The sequence below is a fragment of the Alosa pseudoharengus genome, unplaced genomic scaffold (genome assembly GCF_046254945.1).
Source record: "Alosa pseudoharengus isolate Yale_2024_CS ecotype anadromous, Long Island Sound unplaced genomic scaffold, YU_APseudo_1.1 YU_APseudo_1.1_scf_2, whole genome shotgun sequence".
NCBI lineage: Eukaryota > Metazoa > Chordata > Actinopteri > Clupeiformes > Clupeidae > Alosa > Alosa pseudoharengus.
The window spans coordinates 5415405-5434422 of record NW_027468663.1 but is presented as its reverse complement, the minus strand read 5'-3'; the positions used below and the strand labels follow the sequence as shown (position 1 = coordinate 5434422).

The window sequence follows — 19018 nt, the reverse complement described above, 5'->3', positions numbered from 1 at the left end:
GGTTGACTTAACTCTTCATTATGGTGGGATAACAAAACATTTACCTCTCTAATGTTAATGTCTTCAACTCTTATCCAGTGTTACTCCTCCCTGCATGCATTTCAGTAGAATAAAAGACTGGAGAGAAATACAGTTTGATACCTTTCTTTGCATTTAGCTCTGTCCTCTGAAGTGTTGCATTTCAGTAGCTGCAGAGCTGCTCTGTTTTGGTTGTAAGTTGCTCATAATAAACAACCAGAGTTAGAGTCATAAAATGCAAATGTCAAGACTTTGCATAACGTTTTTGTTATAAGACACATATCACAAAGATCAGCATCAACATTGCGACTATTACCGACTAAGAAGAGAAACTGCCAAGATATCTCACAGGATAAGGCATCAGCCATGATATATTATCATATAAGTATTATACAGTATGTGGGGAGTTTCAGTCTGTTTAGCCTGTGCATATTGGCCAAATTAACTGAATGGAATGAAAGGGTAATACTATTAGTGACTGCAACAGCTAAAAATTGGCTCCCCTCACCATTACACTGCTATGGTTATTGTATGAGCCAGACACATGCAATTTCTAAAAATCTGTTGATGTTCAATTCATGCAAATAACCCCCTAATATTTTAGGTATCCTTTTAAAGTTAATGCACACCATCACTTGCAATACACCATTCGGCCACACAGAGGCAGCACATATCTGCACTGAAGCACAGCCCCTAGCAACTGCCCAAATGTGATGTAGGAAACACAAGAAAGAATATCTCTTTGAAATAGCACATTATGAAAGGTGCATACTGTATTTTGGAGGATGAGAAAACTCAGCACAAGCACAAATCTTGGCTACTCTCTCTCTCTCTCTGCCTCTCTGTTTAATTTACTGATTTGTTAATAAAATACAAATGTCTAACCTGTTATTTCAGATGTTTTAACTTTTAAGGTCAACTTCTCCACTAATAAACATTTGTCAGATTCTCAACTGCTATTATACTTTGCTGCATACATTTTCATTATCTTATCTTAAATAACACACCATGCATATCGCATCATCAAGGCTCATCCCAGGTTTTATCATGAAATATAATATCTTTATCATGTGGCAGTGGTCTGAGTGATAGAAATGTTCATTAGACTTTAGTGAAATTATGAGATCTAGTGAATACCAATAACCATTACAAAGACACGTAGCTACAGTAGCAGTTGTTGGCTTTCAGTTGTACATTAATATGTAATCATTTTGTGTTATTCTTGTGTTATTCAATGTAGACTTACTTAAACATTACTCACAGTGGTTAAATGAATAATTAAATCAACAATGGAAGGGGTTGAGTTCATTTTAGCATGATAAGATAAACAACCCTTACCTCTTGATATCCTGAAAAGCAAGCTGACTCTGTGGGAGCTGTGCCATGCAGCTCATTTCTGTCCCATCCCATCATCCCGTCTTCAGTGAGGTACAGGACTAGGAGTGCCCTCAGAAATGGGATGTCTATTACAGATAGCTGATGATGTAAATCCTTACAGCCTCTTGTATGTCATAGCCCCTTGGGATGTGTCTGGCTTCATTTCCGTCTTTCATTGACACTATACATATGTCGGGATGATGAGAATGTAGATTTAAATATGTATATACGCAGAGCTTGATGGTAGACCAGACAAGACTTTGCTCTGGCGTGTGGAGTCCATAGTCAGCCTCAGTCCCAAGTACAGTGGGGGTGTGTGCATCTTCTCTTGAAAACATAAGCTAAGGGCTGGGAATGAAGACTTCAAGAGATTCAGAATAGAACTTTTAACTATTGGAGGAAAAGTTCTCATGGCCTGTCACTCAGGTGACCCCCAGCCTATTCTAATCTGTTATAGATACTGATGTATGTACACTACAGAAAACAGGAATTGTATAGAGCTATGTCGTTTTGGCATGTGGGTTAAATGTCACAAAGAAAACAAAAACAATATTATAAAATTGTTTTAAAGTAATATTATTTTTTTTCTTTTGCCAACTAAAAAAATTAATGTTATGTTTGATATATAAAGTACAGTCTATGGATTTATGTATACACAACAGGTAAGTTATCAGTATGTATGTCCACCTTTGTCTCCTCCCACCTGTTGCTGTTACTCTTAAGAGTGTAGCAACCATTGCCCTTCCTACTGAATGAGAGACATCAGGAATTTCACAGGGTTATCTTTATCGTCAAGCATGAAAGGAAGGAGCTTGTGTTGCATCAGGGAGCTGTAATGGAGAGCACACATGGCACATAAGCATGACTTCCTTATAGTAGAGAACAGTGAATCAAGTAGCCCTCTTGGAAGCTTCACTCATCAGCTTTCCCCCAGCACCAGGGTGTTGCCCATAGTGGAAATGCTACATACATTTGTCCCTTGCTTTTCTCTTTGGTCTTCCTAACACAAATCTACATGCAATGAATTAACAGTGCTACACAGATTTTGTACTGTGATTTCTGTATGTATTTGACCAATCCACTGATTGCTCTATTTTATGTAATAACAATGAAACAAATACCATTTTTGTTTGATTTTTATTTTATGATTAATATTCACATCACTAGTTAACAATTAAACACAATGAACATCTCTCAGAAAGAAAAATACATCTCAAAATAAAAGGGGAGACAATGAATCCAGTCTACCTAGACTGATGTCTACAGTCCATTGTCCACTGCATGCTCTTATGGTGTGTTAAATAGCAAGTACACACTTATTGTGCCTTTCGAGTAGATGCACAACTAGAGGGGCTCCTTGCTGGTTTCCAGGAGCAGGCTACCTACTGTAACACATGCCACAAGACAACTATAATTAGTCTCATATAGAGGTGGGGAATGGACATCTCAGCATTCACATTCACTGACTGTGAGTGTCGGGTGCAGCAGGTGCGGAATCACTGTTCCAGGGGGTTACTGATGACCTTTAACCTCTCTCGTGCACTTCCTGAATGCTGTCTGTTCCGCACGTCCAGTTACAGGTGTTGTGACGTTTAAAAGCTCTCTCTACATACTGTAACACACAAAAGAGTCAGGAATGCTTGTGGTGTTTATACGGTTAAAAACGTTTGAACTTGAAGTAGAATTTGACTACACTTATGCGCAGTTGTTTGAGAAGTAGTTACTCTTCATGCAAATTTAATTTGAAACCCTAAGTAGGATGGGGTATATAAAAGAGCAATGTGCACAAGGCAGATTGTTAGCAAGGTGGTAACCCTGAAAGTCAGCACCTTTAAATCAGCTGTCCCTTAACTAAAGAAAAGGATACCTCTAGCTATCTAGTAATTTATTTAGTGAGTGACTCATTGTTATCTTAATAACAGACTGAAAAAAATCCTGTATACATATACTGTATATTCCTTGCATCTTACTTAATACATTGCATTTTTAAAAACATTCTTGTTCATCAGCCCTTTTTAACAAAAAAGGCAGACACGCTTAAGAATAAAACACTGTCCAGAGAAAGTTATGTAAGAATCCACAGCTTTTCTTTCATCACATAAGTTAACATCCAATCAAGATTAGATTTTTTACCCTCTTTCCCTGTCGTGATTACTGTAACACTGTGTGTGTTGTCTATTTAACAGTGGGGACCTGTTGGAAGGGTGCAAGCAGTGACTGAGCATCCGAAAGGTGAAACACCCGGCAGACACGGAGAGAGAGAGAGAAGAACTGACTGACCGTCTGCCTAACTGACCGACCGACTGACTGACTGACTAACTGACTGGCTGGCTGGCTGGCTGATGAGTGAGTGAGTGACTGAGTGATCAAAGCAGATAGAAGGTACTTTAAGCACAACAACCAAAGACAGATGCAAGCACTGCTAGGTGCACACTCACCACCAAAGGGACAAAAGACAGGTCAGCGGAGCACACTCACTCACTACTACACTCACAGGCAAACAACCTGGAGTTCTCACAGCTATCACACACACGCCACCTACGCACTACTCCATGGCTATACCGTTGCTGTGACTCCTTTCGATCATTTCACTTTTTTTTTGTAAAATCGATTCAAATCTAAAGAGAAGTCTGGGGTATTTTCTCTACCTCACTGAATACACGAATTATAATAAGGTGCTTTTCAAATGATTGCTTTACTCCTACTGAAGTGGTTACTGAAAGCTTTCTACTTGGCCAACATACAGTATGCTACATTTGTTTCACTGATAAATAAATTACCACAATGGAATTGACCAGAGGAAAGTTTCAAAGTACTTTCTGTTGAATAGTAATACTTTTTGAGGGGTATAATATACCTAATGCTGGAATGCTAGCGTACTTGACAAGCATTACTGGTACACGGTCAGCAGCACTGTTACAAGAGGGCTCCTCGTCATCCAACCCTCCAAAACTTGGATCACTAGAGGATTTTAAAGTGTACAAAGCGCTCACACTGTGCCATATAAATTTCCATACTCATCACAAATAAAACACAAGAAAAGCTCAATAAAATACTGTCCAGTACAATAGTAATTGCAAATATTTAAAGTCAAAATAAAAATTCACAATCTTATATCTTGACATTTTGGGATAGGAATTGGTCTTACATCCTGTGTAGACCATGGTTCCCAATATTACCCTTTAGCACTTGACAAAAAACTGGTTGTCACCAGTCAGGCAAATATTATCTAATTTCTCATTTTGGTGATGCTTGTCAACATGTCTCCACCAACGAACTTACAAGTTAAACAGTGATTTTTGAGAACACTAGCTCCCAAACCATGTCATTCCAGAGACAGGTAACATAGGTGGTTTATCTATTACACTGTGTGCCATTTTTAGAATATGCCTCCATCATTTGTGGTGTAAACAAAACCCCCTGCTCACTACCAGCAGGTTTGCTCTTCTTCCTCCTTACATCTTCCCCCTCTCTCCTCCTACCTCATCCTGCCTGTACACCCTAAGTGGGGATGCATGTGTTGATCTTGCTGTACCATGGTGTAGCTTTTTATGTACCTGTGCACTTGAGCTTTTTTTTTGTGCCCCATCAGCCAAGACCACAATATTGCTTCGAGAGAAACGGTACAATGAGAGAAAGAAGTAGGCTGATGATGAAACAACATATGATACAGCTCATTTGTTACAGTAAATTCTTACGCAAACACGATACAGAGAAGTAAATATCCTACTGTTCAAAGAGCCTACAAGTTTCTAATAGTTCAGAGTGCTGTTTAGAGGGCGACCACGGGGTTATAATCTAAGTGAAGAATCAAGACATGGGAAGAGGACAATGGGGAGAGACTGAGTGAATGTTGGCTGGTTAGTCCTATTTTATTAGGATTCAAAGACAGCCCCACATGCTCACGATAAAGGGTGCTTCACTAATTGCCATAGTATGATGTAAGAAGCTACATCTCAAGTGAATTCTGGGGTTTCATTGGGGGAAGGGGGGGGCGTGCTCAGATACGGCAGTAGCTGGTGTGTAGCATGTGCTTGGGTCAGTCAAAGGGAAAGCACTGGCTCACACCAGTCAAAAGGACAGCAGTGAGAAGACACTAAATGCCCACAGGAAATCAGGGATAAGTGGTCTTAAGAAAGCAGCATGGACACAGGAAGTTCTGTGCCAGGACTTGTAGGAGAAGGTAGGATAACTACACTCGTTTCACTGACTAACCTAGCGTGACCTCATCCAGAAGGGCTCGATCTCAAACTTTTACCAAACACCTTATCCCGTAGATTTGAGAAAAAAAGCCTGCACAATCCCAGAGGAGACCGAAACCCATGTGTTTGAAACCGTTGTCTTTTCAGAGCTCCAATCTGTGCTGAGCTTCAGCAAGACATCAGAGCTTATGGAGATAAGTCCTAGAGGACAGAGAGAATGACAGTGATGGTAGAGGATAAATAAAGCTGAGTAAAAGGTGTATGTGTGTGTGTTCTTTTCTGTAAATGCCTGGAGTGTGTGGTAAAAAAATAAACAGTTCCTGTCCTGCTAGTGTGTGTTTTCTGTGTGTGTCTGTGTGCGGTAGTGCCCGTCTGTCTCCGTGGAGAGAGGTGACGGGTCAGGCGGACTCGGGTGAGGGTGGGGGGAAGATGGCGGACCCCAGAGAGACACTGAGAGAGGTGCTGCAATGTGGGTAGGGGAGGGGGTCGGGGGTCGGGGCGGCTGCCACTCGGGAGGGGGAGGGCCAGGAGATGATGACGGCGCTGTGGTCCGTGCGAGCTCGTGCGCTCCCGCCAAAGCTCCGCTGGTAAGACTCAATCTGAGAGAGAAAGAGAGAGAAAAGAGAGGGATGAGCAGTGGAGAAAGAGAGAGAAAAGAGAGGGATGAGCAGTGGATAAAGGAAAGGCATGGATTGTTAAAGACCCCCTCCGGTGAAAATCAAGTTTTAACCTTGTTAACATGTCCGTTTGATGTCAGCTATTTTTACAAGATGTATGAGCGTAATAAGCAGTCAGTGTCATGGCTGAGGATTTCTGTTTTGGATGTACATTTCGACCAATCACAGCCAAGGTGGGCCAATTCAGGCATCAGTCCATGAGTGCGTCATAAGAATAGAACCAATCCTGAGTACCTGAGGGTGGGACAATTCTTCATGAAGACACAAACAAGCTAACTAATGTGTCAGCTGCAGCAGCCACTAGCAGGTGAACAGTGTAAAGCCATTTAAGGCCATGAGGGGATTTTTTCATGAAAACAACTTCTGAATATACACTTTGGAGGAATAGATGAGTGATTTAGGGGTGTAATGAACTGCTGGAGTATAATAAATGATGTACAGATGTCTACAGAAGTCTACACCCTGTTCTTTTTAGCAGTGATATCTGTAAGGTAGATTTAAATATATTCTCACACCACTGACAGCCACAGTTCTCAAAAGTGTGTGGGTAGAGACAGAGCTCATGCTGTAGCTGTGGGCCACCTACTTGTCCCAGTGATGTGCTTGTCCATCCCCTGTGGAGGGTCTCGGAGCCCCTCGCCCACAGATGGCACTGGCATGGGCATGGCGGCGCTGTCCTTCACCCCATTCTCCTTTGCCATGCTGGCTGACGCAGCTGTCTGGTTGGTACCAGGGGGGGATGGGCTCTCTCCTGCCTTCTCTTTAGCCCCTTCAGCCTGAGGACAGACGACATGCAGACGGATGAGCAGCTCAGTCAGTAGTAACCAGATAGAAACCAGGATGTGGAAATTTAGAGAGGGGCTCTGACTGGAAAATATGGGGACTATTTTCCTAACATTGTTTTATATGAATCACTCTGGTTAAAAAAAAAAACTGGATAATGTAGGTAAAACATGACGAAAATGCAAGAAAAGGTCTGAAATGTAATTTGGCAAATCACATCTATGACTGGCCTCTGACTCACACCTATACAAAGGCCCCAAGCACCTCTGTGTTCAGCTTGCAATTTTGCTGAATCACTGAGGCCTTGTGTATTTAAAACAAGAGATGTCTGCCCTCTTGTGGCCAAAAATATGGCAAATGTAGAACAGACAGCAGGGTCCTAGTAAGATCCTCTTCTGGCTTATGCAAAGCATGTTATAATATTGCATTTGTGGCAAAGAAGACTATAGCCTATTCCACAAGCAAAATTAGCGGAAATCTGAAAGAATACAGTAGGTCAGACCTTCATCTACAGTATGTCCCAACATGAAAGAAAGATTCTGTCACAGGCCTGCCATCATTTCATTTTATGTGTGTGCCATGGGTGCATCTTTGTGACAGCATCTTTGTGACAACATCTTTGTTTGCATCCACCAAATTTTCTCTTTTGTCAGAGGGATTTATTTGTACAGTTGAGATTCACCCTTTGAGGCTAATTTTATGAGGACTTATTTCAGAGTATACTGTCTGTATGCTGGTATGCTGGTATATTATGCGAGTGGGGAAAATTATGGTTTTTACCTTGCCATTGTCAACTCCTGATTCATGGCCAAGATTGTCCATGGATCCTATTTTAGACTTGGCCTTGATGTTCACCTTGTGGGATTCTATCTTCACATCACCACCTCCTGCCATGTGCAAAGCATTGCAGTTACAAGAGGAAAGTAATCTCCCATGCTATCCTCTAACCATACCATGCATCCATGCTTTCCCACCTGGTTTGTACTTAATATTGTCCTTGGAGCCACACTTGGCTGTCACTTTGCTTACATCCACCTTTTTAGTGAGAATCTGAACCTGTAGATAAAGATCACAAAAGGAAATGCTGATGACTTACAGTATATCATGTCTGTACTGGTGGCTCAGCCACTTCCTGAATGCCCACAGATATTACTGTAAAAGCTTGCCATGATTTTGCACATTTCAGCGTTCAATTTCAACAACAATTCTAGTACTGTATGTGTAAAAAAATACAAATTAGTTTAAGAAACATTAGTATACAGTGGTGTATAAAGCATGCACATGCTAGGGGTTAAAATAGTGTTTCTTTTGTTTCATGCAACACACACACACACACACACACACACACCCACATCCAGAACCCAAATGCAGTGCACACAGCTGCAATCTGTTGCTATGTATTTAAAAGGGGTATATGCTGTACCCGACATCTGGGTCTGGGCAGTGAGACACAGTGCACTTACATTCCCTCCACCAGGGACATGCTTGATATTGTCCTTGGAGCCACAGCGGGAGGTGACGTGGCTGAAGTCCAGCTTTTTGTGAACTATCTGAACCTAAACACAGTACAACACCACAGAGGACACAGGGTCATTGGGGGCAGCCCGGCAGGAGCAAGGACATGAGGAAGGTGGTCGTGGAGGTCAAGGGCTCTACATACATAAGCCATAGTCATCCTCACTACGGAGGGATTCACTCATAATCATCATGTAATGGAATCATCATGTCACTGTCAGGGGGAGACGCAAATGGACTGAGAAGTATGTTGATGGAGATGCACAGCCAGTGGGGAGGTCATTTAAGCAAGGCACTCTGAAGACTAAGATGTGCCTACAGTAGGTGTGCGCCACAGGGATGAATTTATACTCATGACTACCTGTGCATGTCGGCAGATAGGGTTGTCAATGTGCCACTGCTTTGAATTCTACAGGAATGTGTGACGATTACATGTTAATGGTTATAAAAGGATTCAATGATTCAAGGATTTTTTTATTTGTCACATACATAAAGATATAGTTGTAAAACATGTAGTGAACTTTAATGTGCAGAGGTGTCTATTTATAAGGGTAAAGAAAAAGATTTAGAAGAATTTAATAAATAGATTGAGAGAGAAGGGGGTAAAAGTGCAGTGTGTGTAAGTGCAGTATGGCAAGTCCATATACTAATGTAGCTTAAAGAGTTTTATGTGTTAAGTCCATATACTAATGTAGCTTAAAGAGTTTTATGTGTTAAAGTCCATATACTAATGTAGCTTAAAGAGTTTTATGTGTTAAGTCCATATACTAATGTAGCTTAAAGAGTTTTATGTGTTAAGTCCATATACTAGTCTAGCTTAAAGAGTTTTGTGTTAAGTCCATATACTAATGTAGCTTAAAGAGTTTTATGTGTTAAGGATGCAGAAGGTTTGAGGAAAGAGACTCCTCCTCAGTCTTTCTGCTTTAGCCCTATGGGAACATACTGTATGCCTGCCTGTTATTTTCCTTTAAAATATTCTGTATGGTTTGTAAACAGCATAATAATCCATCTTTGAGAAAATGATACTAATAGGGAGACTGAATGGTATGATTGTTTGTCTCAGGGAAGGGAGTCCGTTCAAAAATAAGCAGTTGCATTTTCTTCCCAACATGGCTAAACTCCTCTTGGACACTAGGTTTCACACCCTCAATGAAGGTGTGTGTTGTGTGCTCAATAGTCACAAGTGTCGTGTTTCAGATTACTAAGAGTCATCTTCTTGAAAGGTACCTCTTAAGAAAGATATTACTGTCTACTACAGCTGGTGCTCTCAGCACGGAGGTTAGAGAAACTCAGTGGAGTGAGCGCACAGGTCTTCAACACACAGTGTGTTTCACCATGAGCGTGAGAGCTGAACAGGGGCAAAAGGGCACCATCATGATGATTATCCCACCATGGCTACTCTGACAGTGGCGGAGCACTGCTAAAGTATCTCCGCAGGCTGAAGCAGTGGAGTTAGGTGTAGCACCACAGTGAGACGTGCATATATAAAACCCACAACATCAGAGCAATCAAAACATCCTGGGTCAACATGAGGAAGGGTTCCTATTGAGATATATAACCACATATACAGCCACACATGCACACAACACACACACACATATATACATCAAAACATATCTTAAAATATACAGTAAAAAGGATAATCTATAGTATAGTATTGTTAAGGCTGCGAGGCTGTATGTGTGATCCTGGGAATGTATGAACAGTGATTTCATTTTGATTTATTGGTTAAATCCAATCCAATTTCTATGTCAACAAATGTATTCTACAACAAGTTATTGATTGTGAATGGTAAAAATGTGAATCAGCTGATGTGAAATAAATCCATGTGAGATAACTATTCACCAGTTGTTCCCAGGGACAGTCACAGCCTCCTAACAGAGTGCAAGAGTTAAAGAGAGAAGACCAGCAGAGGAAATGTCTATAGAAATGAATTGATTATAAATCAAGCATTTTAAGTTAATCGCTTTAGATAAGGATAATTTCAAATTGAAAAGTCATCACAATTGAGCACAGCTGTGTCAAGGCACACAGCTTTCACTTACACATAAAAGGTATCACATCATCTACTTACTTTGTGTTTGTTGATGAACCACAGTGAGTATTTTGGTGTGTGTAAATCAATATATTTTTCAGTTTAAATTCTATATCCGGAAGATCACTGAAAGTGACACAATGTCTAGAATTTTGATAGCAAACGTGAAATAAATAGCATGAGAATCAAGCCATCACCCCTTGCTTAACCAGGCAGTGAGAGAAATTGCTTTCTTCATAGCACACTGCACTAAGTAATGATTGTCTGGTAAAATGCTCATATAACATTATTGGTAATGTTGTCTGTATATCTATGTAAGTGTGTGTAACATCAGGGAGACAAAGCAGGGAGGTAACGGACAGTGCAGGCTAAGTGAACAAGTTAGAGAATGTGTGTGAGAGTGAGTGAGTATATTGCGAGTGTTAGTGATTGGGCAAGTGAACAATAAGCCAATCCAGGGGTGAAAGTTAGTGAGAGGGTGAATAGATGTGTGAGACGGAGTGAGTGAGTGAGTGAGTGAGTGAGTGAGCAAGAGAGAATATGAGAGTGTATTTGTGAGAGAGTCAGTCAGTGATTGAGGGAAGAAAGTGAATGACAGATTGTCTGAGTGAGAGAGTGAAGAATTGAGTGAATGTGTACATCTATGAGTGAGAGAGTGAGTAAGTGAGAGAGAGAAAGAGAGAGAGAGAGAGGGAGTGAAAGGGCGAATGATAGAGTGAATGCAGAAGGGAGATGGCAATGGGCGGAACTCACTTTGCTCTGGCTGGTCTCTTTGGAGAGGGAGCCCTTTGCCAGAGCATCGCTCCTGCCCTGGGATGCGGACACCTGGGGAGACAACCACCCACGGGTCAGAAGGAAATGCCCAGCGGCCCCAGGATGGTGAACAGCAGGTGTGCATGGAGAAGAAGTGGGGAGGGCTGCCCCGTGCCAAGGCCGCTGGTAGAGCAAACTGCCAGCTTTCATTATTTATTCTTTTTTTTTGGCACGCGGACATCCGCCACCGTACAGGTCATCACACAGGACTCAGGTGTTTTTTGAGAGAACATGAGGAGCAGGTATGTCAGCTGTATGGAGCCCCTGAATTCCATGGAGGGCAAAGTCAGTGCGGCAAGGAAAGGGTCAAAAACACACAGACGACAGAGCAGCCATTTTGGAGAGGGCAGGACAAACATGGAGGAGGTGTAGCCTGAGCCGAGATGCCCTCCCTGGCTGTCACCAGAGATGGGCTCTCTCTCCGTCGGAGTGGTGGCACTGCCAGTGACCTTTCTTACTCGCGAAGCCTCATGAACTCTGAATGCTGCGCTAGCGCATCCGAGCACACTGCATGCAACACGGTCTTGTTGGCTTTGAGTGCAGATTTGTCGTCGGTCATTGAACAGCGAGGAGGAAAAGCGTGTGAGCTGAAATCCGCCCTGAGGGGTGAGACTGATTTACACATTAAAACTGCCACTGCTGTGCTTTGACAGTGATGGTGATTGATCAAGAAGAGAAAACAGCTTGTGGCAGGCTCTCTTATGGTGGCATAAACAACGCGGGTGAAATTTGGCATGATGCGCTCGAGTATAATAAACATGATCCTTACTGCTAATACAAACATGATATTCCTACAGAATAAGCTCATGGGCACGGGCTGTTATTGTATGTCAGACCAGCCGTAGAGACAGCTCACAGACAGACGAGTAAAAGCCCAAGCAATGTAAACATGATATTCCTACGTAATAAACTTATGGCCACAAGCTGTTATTGTACTGTATGTCAGATGAGCCGCTGAGGCAGCTCACAGCCAGACAGAAATAAAAGCCCAAGCAATGCAATTAATACAAGGTCATATTGAAAGTGGGATGAACCTTTATATACAACATGTGACAATTTTTGTATCGAAAACCAACTTTTGTCTTGGCGTACTCACCCTTCCACCACCAGGCTGGTATTTCATGTTGTCCGTCGAGCCGATTTTGGAGCGGACGTTCTTGAGGTCAGGCATGGGTGCGGAGAGGGGCTTCCTTGGGGCCCGTGGGACGGGCGGCTTCTTCTCGGGCACTGTCTGTTTGGGCACGGGGGGCTTGGTGATACGGGAGCGGCGAGGGGTGCCGTTGGTGGTTGCTGGTGTGGCAGAGTCAGGGGTCGGTGTCTGGCTCGTCTTGGGGCGAGCTGAGTTTAAGATGGAGAGAGAGAGGGGTAAGAAGAGGGGTAAGATAGAGAGGGAGTGAGAGAGAGAGAGAGAGAGTGAGCGAGTGAGAGAGAGAGAGGGAGAAAGGTGGATACAAACACAAAGAAATGAATGATGATATGTGTGCACAATCAATGATGAAAAATATAAAGCAGAAATAATCTGCCCAAATGCCTTATCTATATCTATTCCAGGGAAAAGAATAAATAATGAAAGTTGAGATGATTCCACCTGTTTCATTTAGTCATCAGCATCTAAACTGATGACTAACAAACAGCTCAGCAGCTAGCCCAGAGCTCCTGGCGGCTGGGTTCTATTTCCACTGCAGGGAGACATTCCCTTCTCCTCCTGACTCTTAACATCTGTCTCTGTCCTCGGCTTCTCTTAACCATGGACAATACTGCTACGCAGACTTCAAAATGCCTGAAGCTGGTACTGTGCTGAGGTCAACCTTCGAACGCAGGCCTGTCTCTGCGGTCTGGCTCTCAGACTAATGGTCTCTGAGGTTGCTAAGTGCTTTTTTTGGGTGATTCTGCTGTGGGCGCTGAGTCAGATGCGTGGCCATGCTTACCTGCTGTCGTCTTGGCTGTGCTGGGCTTCTTCGCCTCGCCTGGTTTACTCTCGGCCTTTGAGGCTGCAAGGCAGGGTACATTTGGATCACTTAGACTCAAATTCACCACCATCACATGCTAGTAAGGACTACAATGTGTGCGTGTGTGTGTGTGTGTGTGTGTGTGTGTGTGTGTGTGTGTGCAATTGTATATCACAAAGAATTCTATCATTGACCTCTGCAGATATTCCTGGCAGATAAATGGCCACAGCTATATTGGCACAAACTGTTAGGGCTTCAGAGAATGCGTTATACAGATCTGTTCAAATAGGATGTGACCTGTTTTTTTGTTGTAAAATGTCATGTCATCAAATTGCATACACATCTACAAACAGTTTGAATGTCTAGATTTCTTAAAGAATATATTTTGGGAAGTGTACAACAAATAGGCCATCTCAATGGCTAATTCTTATAGAGAAACCCTTTAGGCCAGTATCTTCTAGATCCGTGCTCTTGGAAGTATGGGAGCAGACTCATGACTACCTGAGGAGCGGCGGGCGGTGGGTGTGCCGGCTGGAGCCCCATTTTTGGGGGTGGTGGTGCGAGACGCAGGGGCACCATTGGCCTTGGACACTGAGGGTCGCTTCTGGGCAGTGCCATTTTCAGGTGTCTGATGAGATACACAGGCTATTACAGAGGGTCGAGGATATCCTTCAATCCTCATCACTCTTTCTCAACATCTTTCGACACTCACTCATTCACACACACACAAACTCATACACAATTATACAAGAATAAAACACTGGTTGAAAATGAGACAAAGAGGTATGTATGGCAGAAAGACACATTTCAACAGAGGAAAAAATAACAACAAAATCGACTGGCAATTAAGGACTGATCGACAAACTGGACAAAACTGTGCTGCAGTTCTGTGAAGGAAAAGATGGAGAAAACAGAGAACTGTGTAGAACCATTTCAGAGAGAGAGAGAGACTGCAAGAGAGAGAGAGAGAGAGAGAGAGAGTAGTATAGAAATAGTCAGGAGGCAGGTCAAGAGTGTCAATGGCCATTGCAGACCCTTGCTCCTGGACGCTGTCCCTGTAGATGAGACAGAGTCTGGCGTGGGACCACAAAGATGGAGTGGACCTGACTCACCTTCACCTTAGCCTCACTGGGAGTGGTTCGCTTCGGGCCACTAGACGGGGTGCTGGCCTTGGGGGCCGGGCTTTTTTTATCGGCAGCAGGCTTGGCCGCAGAGGACGTGCGATTTTGGGCGGCAGCGCTTTCTGCCGTAGACAGCGAGTTTGGTCTTGTTTTGGATGCACTTGTTTTGGTTGACCCTACAGTTATCTGTCAGTGTGACGTTTACACACGAGAGAAAGAAAACAAAAGAGTTGCAAAGATGGTGAAAATGAAATCATGGAAAGCAGAAAAGCCCCAGCATGAATCTAATCAAAGTAAACAATGATATTAACAAAAAAAAAACGCATAAATGATAAGCAGCCATTGTCAAAATCAACAGCGCTAAGTGAGATGAACTGGAGCAAGTGCATGACGTGTGCTCTGAGGTTTACCTTGGCCTTGTCTGGGCTGACCAGGTCTTTGCTGCCATTAGCGGTCGGAGACTTAGCGGTGCCCTTTCCAGCCTTTTCGTTCTTTTCTGCTTTGGCTGCCTTGTCTGTCTTCTCGGTGTTGGCCTTCTCCTCCTTCTCCTTGTTGGTCTTCTCAGGCTTGTCCACCTTCTCGCTCTTCTCGGCTTTGTTGTCGTGTTTCTCCATCTTGTCGTGTTTATCCTCGTCTTTGATGATCTTCTCACTCTTCTGAGTCTTGTCCACGTTTTCTATCTTTTTAGTTGCGTCCTCTTTCTCCTTCTTCTCAAAGGTATCCACCTTCTCTGGTTTGTCTGTCTTCTCGAACATGTTGAAATTGTCTCCCTTGCTAAAGGGATCTGCTTTCTCCTGCTTGAACATCTTCTCATCCTTTGCTGTAAAGGGACAGAGGAAACATCTTTCACTTCTTACAGCATATAAAATATCACTCTCTGAGCACCGCTGTCTTACAGGTCACATGAGAGGAGAGGATATATTCAGAGACAGCAGAATAACTCCTGGAAACATTTACATGCACTGTATTCACTTAGCTGACGCTGAATAACCACCTCATGCATTTCAGGACAGGTATAATGGACTGCTTGGTTGTTCAGCTATCCTCCCATAGCATCTTTGAAATGGTGCACACACCCCTACCTCTGAATAGTGTTTTACTGATTCCCATATGTTACTGACTTTACTGAAGTGGGAACTCTCAAACGTTTCATGACACTTCTGAAGCCCCTGGTTGGTTTTCGGTGCTGGGGCATCCGAGTGAGGTCACAGAGCGAGACTGAGAGGTTGGACTGACAGGAAACCAGAGTGTGGAGGAGCATAGAGTGCACAAAAAAGCACATTGTTGGCACGGGTGCCTTACATAACCTGGCACTGCTCACCCCACAGAGACAGAGAGAGAGTGAGGAAGAGAGGGAGAGATAGAGAAAGAGAAGAGGGGGAGAGAGGGAGAGAGAGATCAATGAGTGGCACAGACTAGAGGACAAAGTGGCACTAAGAGAGAAGAGAGGAAGAGAGCAGGATGAGAGATGACATGGAGTGTCTCTTGCATCTTGCATCGTGAATCCTGTGTTTGTCTTTGACATTTTAACAAATAGACAAGATGGCCTCAGCTATTTTATTTAAAACAACTATGCTGCAGATGTAGAATGAGACATGGAGGGGAATACACATTTGTCCCCATACTCTTTATTGAGCCTTTTAGGCAAATGGCAGTCAAATGAATCATTTCTGCTTTGATGACACATATGGTCTGCTTAGAGATGAAGCCAATCAAAATGAGAAAAATTAAAAAAAAAGACTGAGCATGATATTCCCATGGAAACACCATGAGACACTGATATGTTCTAATTGGAATTATTATTTTATTTTTTTTGATGGTATATTATTGAATGAAGTCCTTAAACACTGGGCGACAACTGGAGCTATCTCATTATTATCACCTCTAAACCATGATACAAACACAATGACAGGGACCAAATGACTTAAATTACCTTCTAAACCACAAAATATGACACACCCCCAGTCACACATAAAGATACAGTACAGTACACATAATCATCATCCCCAATCACACACACACTCACACATACACGCACACATTCACACCCACACACACGCCTGCACAAATATTAGGAAAGCCTTGGGGGTAGAGCCAGAGGTGTTGGCAGCTGCGCGACCCCATGCCTGCCCTGTCTCTCTGCTGGCTGAGCCGCAGCATCTGGGCACACAGCAGAGGGCACCTTGAGCACCATCTCGCCGCTTCACTTCACTCAAAGGGGCTGTCGTCCCCAGAGACGCTAGGTCTGCCCCAGCCATTTTACCACACAGATGCAAAAACAACACTCCATCTCTTCGTCACCCCTACACCACAATGCACACACACACACACACACACACACACACACACACACACACACACACACACACACACACACACAGCCTTCTACACACAACATCCAGCCAACCAGACAGTAAGCCACCTCGAGTCACCACCCGCTAGCCGCACACAGGTCAGGGCGCTTTCACAACAACAACAACAACAAAAATCCCCCCCTCCCCCTGACACCCTGGGTGGCGTCCGTTTGCTGAGTCATTCCCTGACCGGTACTGTGATTCATCGTAACAAGGTGGCTCTCGTTTCCTCTCTTCTCGTCTCATCTCATCTCCTGTCCAGTGGCCCCGGGTGCGTCACCTACCATTCATGGCTGCTTTGGCGTGATGGCTGCTGGTGGAGGCGTCGGGGGACGCAGCTGCCGCGGGCGCTGCCTGGCCTGGCTCAGGGGTGGCCGTGCTGCAGGTGGGCTGTGGCTGCGGAGAGCTGCAGGTGGTCCGGCCGGGGCTCAGCGACGGGGCAGCCGCGGGCAGGAAGGGCTTCTGCTCCACGGTGGGGGAGCGTTTGGGGGCAGACTGCTGCTGCTGCTGCTGCTCGTGCGTGGCGGCGGGTTTGCCGGGGTACTTGTCCGGCAGCTGGGGGCTGGTGGGCACGGCGAGGCGGGAGGAGTCCGAAGTGGTGCGTGTCACCGTGTGGCGCCGTTGTGGCACATCTCTCGCCGCGCCACCTGCTGGCCACGCCACGCTCCTATCGTCATCGTCGCCGCCATCGTCGCCGCTCACATCCACATGGCTGTCGGCCACCACATCAATAATGCAGTAGTTGGGGCCCAGAGGCGAAGGCACTAGAGAGGCAGCCGAGCCGCTCGTCACAGCCCCGGAGGACACGCCCCCGGGCTTGGGATGGCCGGAGGTTGGTGGGGTCAGGTGCAGGGCGGTCGGGTGGAGAGAGATGGAGGCTCCCGGGGCGAGGCCAGCGCTGCTGCTTCCGTTGCTCGGGTGCGGTCTCCCGGGTGACGCCGCCGGAGACAGCGAGGAGGACGACAGCGGGCTGGTGGGGCTCTCCCCCATGCTGCCCAGAGACGCCCTGTTTCCCTGACAACCCGACACCTTGATCTCCCCCTGCACTTTGCCATGGAGACCCTGTCCGTGCTGTTCCCCTGCCGGGGCGGTTGCCCGCGGGCTGCCAGCCTGCCCCTGGTGCCAATCCCAGCCCTGGGTAGAGGGCACTGGGCACAGCTCACTGTAGTCCGAGCGCTGAGAAGACATCCTCCCTCCTCTACGCACGTCTTCTGTCCTGATTTAGTTTTTTGGCTGCTGTCGTTACTGTTCCTAAAATCTATTTGTTTACCCTGTTTCTTAAGATGCAATTGTGAATGTGAGGTAAGCGTGTGTATGTGTGTGTGTGTGTGTGAATGTGTATGTGTATGTGTATGATATTTCCCTTTTCTGTACCTCCCTGCTCTGAACAACAGTGAGACTGGACTGCTCTCCTTGCGCTCTCACTCCCTCACACAAACACTCTCTCTCTCTCTCTCTCTCTCTCTCTCTCTCTCCCCTCTAATCTCTCTCGGCAGTCTCTCTCATTCTCTCTCTCATCCTGCTCTGACATCACGGCTCTGCCCGAGACTCATCACATGGCTGCCCTGATCTGGCTCTCATTGGCTGCCGAGGAGTTGCAAGCAATGCCAGCAGCCAGCAGCCCGCACACTCAGATACGCACACACACTCACTTACCACATCTTTCATTCAGGCATGGCTGATGATTTCTTCCAGAAGGATCTAAGCCCTCCAAACATATGCAAACACACACACACACATACACACACACTTACACACATAAAGTCATATTTGCAATGACACAGCAAAACAATCCTTCCTTCATATTCACAATTTCAGCCTTTGTTCATATGCAGTTGCATATTGAATGTGTAAGAAATTGCATGTACTGTATGTCTGTGTGTGAAAAGATTTGGAGTGTGTGTGTGTGTTTGTATGTTGTTTGTTTGTGTGTGTGTGTTTTTGTTGTTTTTTGTCTCAGAATTATTTTTTCAGTCTAATGTTGAGCTACAGTACCTTCAATACATAGCTTACAACCATACCAGAAACACATATCTCACACCCATGCTTTGATCTGTCACTGCCCTTATGATCTTTTCCCCTCCACCACATCTCTCCTCTGCCTCACCTTAATATCCTCAGTAGTCTCACCCTAATATCCTCAGTAGTCTCACCCTAATATCCTCAGTAGTCTC

The 19018-nt window shown here is 44.6% G+C and overlaps 1 protein-coding gene across 1 annotated transcript in view; it reads right to left on the bottom strand.

The window, feature by feature from the left end:
* Positions 1-2629: 2629 nt before the first annotated feature.
* Positions 2630-19018, bottom strand: part of map4l (microtubule associated protein 4 like) — a 32507-nt gene continuing 16118 nt past the window's right edge. The window contains exons 7-18 of the mRNA XM_076296026.1: positions 17129-17978; positions 14901-15310; positions 14482-14676; positions 13871-13997; positions 13349-13411; positions 12517-12758; positions 11361-11432; positions 8521-8613; positions 8032-8113; positions 7838-7944; positions 6861-7050; positions 2630-6196 (exon numbers count right to left, since the gene is read on the bottom strand). Of these exons, the coding sequence (XP_076152141.1) occupies positions 6192-6196; positions 6861-7050; positions 7838-7944; positions 8032-8113; positions 8521-8613; positions 11361-11432; positions 12517-12758; positions 13349-13411; positions 13871-13997; positions 14482-14676; positions 14901-15310; positions 17129-17978 (2436 nt within the window). The 3' untranslated portion in view covers positions 2630-6191. The remainder of the gene's footprint in view (positions 6197-6860; positions 7051-7837; positions 7945-8031; positions 8114-8520; positions 8614-11360; positions 11433-12516; positions 12759-13348; positions 13412-13870; positions 13998-14481; positions 14677-14900; positions 15311-17128; positions 17979-19018) is intronic.